This window comes from Sander vitreus, chromosome 23 (genome assembly GCF_031162955.1).
Source record: "Sander vitreus isolate 19-12246 chromosome 23, sanVit1, whole genome shotgun sequence".
NCBI lineage: Eukaryota > Metazoa > Chordata > Actinopteri > Perciformes > Percidae > Sander > Sander vitreus.
The window spans coordinates 2806014-2812013 of NC_135877.1; the positions used below are offsets into that span (position 1 = coordinate 2806014).

General features: G+C 41.3%; 1 protein-coding gene across 1 annotated transcript in view; it reads right to left on the reverse strand.

Annotated features, from left to right (window-relative positions):
• The window catches only part of mpped1 (metallophosphoesterase domain containing 1), an 80916-nt gene extending 76920 nt beyond the window's left edge, over nucleotides 1-3996 (reverse strand). The window contains exon 1 of the mRNA XM_078242965.1: nucleotides 3818-3996. Within this exon, the coding sequence (XP_078099091.1) occupies nucleotides 3818-3996 (179 nt within the window). The remainder of the gene's footprint in view (nucleotides 1-3817) is intronic.
• Between the last annotated feature and the right edge of the window lie 2004 nt (nucleotides 3997-6000).

A 6000-nucleotide genomic window follows, 5' to 3' on the forward strand; every position in this document is an offset into this window, starting at 1 on the left:
ACCCAGCCCTGCCTCCTCCTTCCACTCTGCCTCCTCTGCACCCCACCACAAGAGAGAAAGAGAGACGAAGCGGGAAAGGAGATATATGCATCCATGTGGGACAGCCGATAGGAAGTGTGAGTCACAGAATAATGAAATACAGATGAGGGTTCATGAAAAATTTTTTCATTTCCACTATTGAGTATACGGAAATGTAGGGAAATGTTACGTGATGCTTCACGGAGCTACGGAGGGAACTTTTTCTTAGCATCAATATAGCAGTGTTCAAAAGACCGTTTCATTGGTGCTATAAACTACACCTAACTAAAGTTTAAAATAAAACTAAAGCTGAACTTGTGGAAGTCAGAGAAGGCCAACAGCTGCGTTATCGGAAATGCCCTCAAACTGTGTTAATACAAGCCAGGTAAACAACATTGAAGCTGGATAAATTATATGTAGCCTACTATAATGGCTCACTTGGTAAATTATGATAATTATGACATATTGCCACCACTGACTCCATTAGTACAGTCATACTCACCACTCTCTTTTCCTCAGAAATACGGTTCATTTATTCACAAAATCATTTCAGTTGACTCTACTTTGCTCAAATTTTGACTCAAATTCAGGCTATGTTTAGACGGAAACGATCTGAAGAGAAAACGCAAAAGTGGCGTTGCGTTCTCACTTTTAATTCCGCGTTTAGGCGAGCGTTATGGGGGGGATAGCGTGCATATGGTGACGCAAAAGTGTGTGAAATGCGATCCACCAAGTCTGCGCGCCTGCGTAGAACCTTCCTTCTACTTGTCTCCCTCTCCTCCTCCTCTCTCCCTCTCCTCTCCCTAGTAGCGCCAAGCGAACAACAAAAGCTGACAATTTTGTCTGGACAGACGAGGAGGTGGAGTTATTACTCCAAACAATGCACACACAGACACACACGCGGCACACGCACACACACACACACACACACACGGCACACACAAATACACACACACACACACACACACGCACAGTGCGTTTTTACCCTTTAGACAGGAACGCGACGGTGGAGCGTTTTTAAGATTTCCACTCTGGAGGGTGGTTTCACTTTTTTGCGTTTTTAAGCCCCAAAAATGCCGTCGCCGTCTAAACGAAAGGCACATCTGATAAAATATTTTGTCGTTTTCACCCGCGAGCATATTCGTGTAAACAGGGCCTTAGTGAATATCTCCTCAGGGTCGCCTAGCTCTCTATTTTCTGTGTGCACTGAAAAGAAATCCGGCGTTACTACACAGCCCTGGCTGTGTAAACAGGAAAACAAACAGACAGGAGTACATGAGCCACAAAACATAATTCAGCCAATCAGCAACAGGCAGCGACAGTTGATGGTGTGTGTAGGGGGGGTGAGAGATATCAACAATCTTTGGGCAGCATCGCATAATGCCAAGGCAGCCTCCACAACGCGTAGTTCCTATGGAGCCATTTTGTTGCTAACAAGCCATCACCCGCCATTAGCATTCCATTGACTGCCATTCATTTTGGCGCCATTTTGACAGAGAATAACTTTACATCTGAAGCGTTTAAAGACCCTATTTGTCCATTGTTTATTTCTAAAGAAACACGACAATGTATAAAAGGCTCCATTACCTTGTACCTCACGTTATGGCTCCGTAGCAGACGTTTTTGTAAAAATAGGCTAACGATTGTGTCATAACCACGAGACTTACTGTCTCATAGTAGAGGAATTACCGTATAGTACAGGAGAAGCTCTCAGGCAGTTTGGACTTACATTAGCTGTTCAAGTGTAATTACTAATGTTAACTATCATTTTAGTAATCAGTAATTAGCCTGTGTCTATGTTATCTCCTTACATATACCTACGCTCTCCGTCTCTGCTAGATTGGGAATGATTGAGATTTCTCTTGGCACAGCTACCAGAAGACTTCCAACTTTCAGACAGGTTGCTCACGGCACATCTACGTCTTCAAGCTGAGTTGGAGGCTGCTCAGTAACGCTCAGTGCTCACCGGAAAAGTGCTTCTAATATCCTCCACTGGTCTCCGTGGAAATCTATGGCGTCACCATGTCCATTTCTTTAACTGTTTATGCTTACTGCAACTTTAAGCTTCCTGCACAGATTCAAATTGAAAGCCTTCTTGTGGCTCAAAGAGTCGCTAGTAGGCTCTGAACCATGTGAAGCATACTAATACAGTGACCACAAAAACTAAAACTGCAAAGTAGAAGCAATAGTCATTCATTTAGTAACTCAAAACAGCATTTCTGAGCAGCAGAGGGTGAGTATGACATGACTCTTATTGTAATGATGGAATCAGTGCTGTGGAAATATATACGCTATATGCTGAATTAATAAAACAGCAGGTAAACGCAGAGGAAGTGTTGAGTTTGCAATAACAGCAAACAGCAGCCACAGCTAATTAAAACAAGAACAGAACCAGAAACAGGAAGGCGTCTTACTAAAATAGTGTGTTTGTTGATGGTGTTTCCAACACGATCAGATTGCTATTTCGTTGACCCCAACTGGGTGGCCATGACAAGTCATTGCAATCAAAATGACCTCACCATAGTGTCAGTCCAGAAATCTATTTTTACAAATGCTGCTGTTACAATATGCAGCTATCCCTACAACCAAACATTAGCATTTTTATTTTTCTCCATGTGTACAGATTAAATAATTAAGATACAAGGTGTTAGTTAGTGAGCTTTAGAGGTGTTTCTTGCTGTATTTTTTTTTTTTAAACTTTAGACAGGCCAGCTGTTTTTCCCTGCTCCTAGTCTTTATGCTAAGCTAGGCTAACCACGTCCTGACTCCAGCTCCATACTTAAAACACGGACATGAGATATTAAATAATGAATCATCTCTCTGTTTTGGAAAAAAGTCAAAAAAGCTTATTTCCTTAAACACCAAAATACTCTTTTAATGGATAATAATTTCTGGTTTGAATCTCAAAAACATTATATATTTATTATATTATATTTGATTTATTTAGCACATATAAAAAAAACTATGTTACATAAATGACAAAATAAGTAAAAACGACATGCAAAGAAAAACCAGAAAACCCTCAAGGGGCTTGGCATGTTGGGTTCCCAAAAATAACTCAACAAAAGGTATAGCATATAGAAAACATAAAAAACATAGTCTATAACAAAGGGACAGAAGAAAGGAACTTAAATGCCGTGCTACGCCCTGCTACACCCTGCTATGCCCTGCTACGCCCTGCTATGCCCTGCTATGCCCTGCTATGCCCTGCTACACTGTGCAGTGCCCTGCTATGCCCTGCTACGCCCTGCTATGCCCTGCTATGCCCTGCAGTGCATGCCTGCATGCTAGCCCTGCACTGTGCAGTGCCCTGCTACGCCCTGCTATGCCCTGCTACACTGTGCAGTGCCCTGCTACGCCCTGCTATGCCCTGCTACGCCCTGCTATGCCCTGCTATGCCCTGCTACACTGTGCAGTGCCCTGCTATGCCCTGCTACGCCCTGCTATGCCCTGCTACACTGTGCAGTGCCCTGCTATGCCCTGCTACGCCCTGCTATGCCCTGCTACACTGTGCAGTGCCCTGCTATGCCCTGCTACGCCCTGCACTGCTACAACTATTAATTTCTAGTCATAGTTCCATTATCTTTATTGTTACTATAATTGCCAATTGGGTTGTTGTATCTTTGTAAATCATAGAGTGTGGTCTAGACTTACTCTATCTCTATGTAAAGTGTCTTGAGATAACTCTTGTTATGATTTGATACTATGAATAAAATTGAATTGAATTGAATGAGGAAAGAAAATAAAGAATGAAGAAAGAGAGAAAAGTAATCGTAAAAAAAAACAATATTGGACTCACATGTGGACGTGTGGCGGCTGGAAGCGTCCCTGGTTGATGTTGTAGAAGGTGAAGGCCTGAGTGGGGTTGGTGCTATATTCGTCTACCTCCACCGCTGTCCTGTTGCCTCGCTGGGCTTGCGCCTGAGCCTGCGACTGCTGCCGTCTCGCTGCCATGATCTCTGACAGGGTGAAGGCCATGACACTGGGACTGGAGCGGATCAGAGCGGCGGGACCAGAGCGAGGTGTCGGGTTGGGAAGTTTAGCTGCTTGTTGTTTTTCGCTTTAGATAGTCCAGGCCTGTGGAGAGGCTGCTGCTGGGAGGCTGCTGACAGGCTCAAACCCTCGCTGAGCCAACAGTCACAGAGATCACCTCCTCCCTCCTCCTCCTCTTCTTCTTCTCTGCAGCTCCTCCGCACCTGAGAGGAACACAACAGAGCATGGCTAATATGAAGAGTGTGTTGGCAATTCAGAGAAGTGTTGAAACGATGACTTGACTAACACAAAATTTGCCCCAAAAAATAAAGGATTTCACAGTTTAAGCCATTTATCAAGCCAAATATTTATTGTTTCAGCTTCATAAATTGGAAGATTGCTTTATTTGTTTGATATCATTGTAAATAGAATATTTTGGACTGTTGATGTCACCTTGTCTGGCAACTTGTGTTTGTCATTTTTCACAGTTTCCTGATAATTTATGGGCTACATAAAAATCTAAACTAAGGTATGAAATACTAGAGAGAACAGGTTCCAAAACCTCTGATGTCTAAAAATCATTTTGGTCTGACACCATCTATTGACTTTGTAACTCAGGGGAAATGTGAAAAATTGCTTTGCAGGTCGATTTAAGGTGTGTGCCCCTACATATTATGCCTGCACCCCTAAAATTTTCTGTTAGGGGCCACAGTGCTCCTAGTAGTTTGTTGCACAAAAAATGCTTGCTCTTGGGGGAATTGTTGGGTCTTTGTAAATTATAGAGTGTGGTCTAGACCTACTCTATCTCTAAAGTGTCTTGAGATAACTCTTATGATTTGATACTATACATAAAATTGAATGGAATAGTAAAAAAAGTCTTAGTCTGGAGCCCTGTGTTTTCTTAATTTGCAGGGCCACCGTAGTCTGTGTGTAAGGTAACCTAAAGACATGACTACACTCACTTCTTATCTATTAGTGGAAACTACGAGTTACTATTTATGTAGTGACTTTTGTTCACTGCAGCAAATTGTTTCCACACATGCATTTACAATTGTAAAAGGATCAACCATTAAGGTATAAATGTTTATAAGGATATTACACTGTAAACACAGATTTAGCTGTAATTAAACTTTTTAGTGGTCACTACTTATTCTTTCATGTTTTGTTAAAAAACCATATTCAGATCATATTTAGCAGAGATAACTAAGGATGGTAAGTTTCTGTATGGGAGGGGCGGGGTCATTGGAACTGTTCTTGGCTGAAGCGTTGCAAAGGCTCATGGGAGAAAAAAAACATGTTCTGAACGGTTTCTGTCCTAGGGGAGTGATGGGGGGACTGATGGGGGGACTGATGGGGTCTGGGCAGTGAGATAGTGTTAGGTCATGCAGATTAGAAAACTGTAAAGTCTCTTGAGTGAGATTTCCATACATTGGAAATTACAGTCTGAGGATTGTTATCCTTTGTTTTACTGGGACTAATGTATTGAGTCATAAGGAAAAAACCATATTTAGAACAGTTCTTTCTTTAATTTTGATAAGTATAGCAAACTTGAATTTACTAGTATCATTTTCAGTAATGTCTTCTATTGTAAAGTTGATTTGTCATAATACAACTTGACCTGTTAAGTGTCATTGTGTAAAAACTTAAACCGTTTAAGGCAAATGGTTTCCACGCAAATTTCTAGTAAAGTCAACTAATTTGTCAACTAAAACAGTGTATGTCACTATAAACTATCGTCCAAAGTCAAAGACACTGATAAAAGTGCCAAACATGTTCATACAGGCATTAAAACATAGCATTTTAAAAATCTAAGATATGTTAATTATCAATATATCGAATCAATGAGACCATAAAAAGAAGATCCATCTCACATTGGAGGTTTAGGTTGGGACCTCCCCAACAACAACAACCTATTCATGCAGCCTGAGAACACTGTAAAAAGGGCTTAGTTGTATCAACTTAAAATAACGAGTAAACTAGTTGCATTAATTATTTTGAGTTTGAACAACT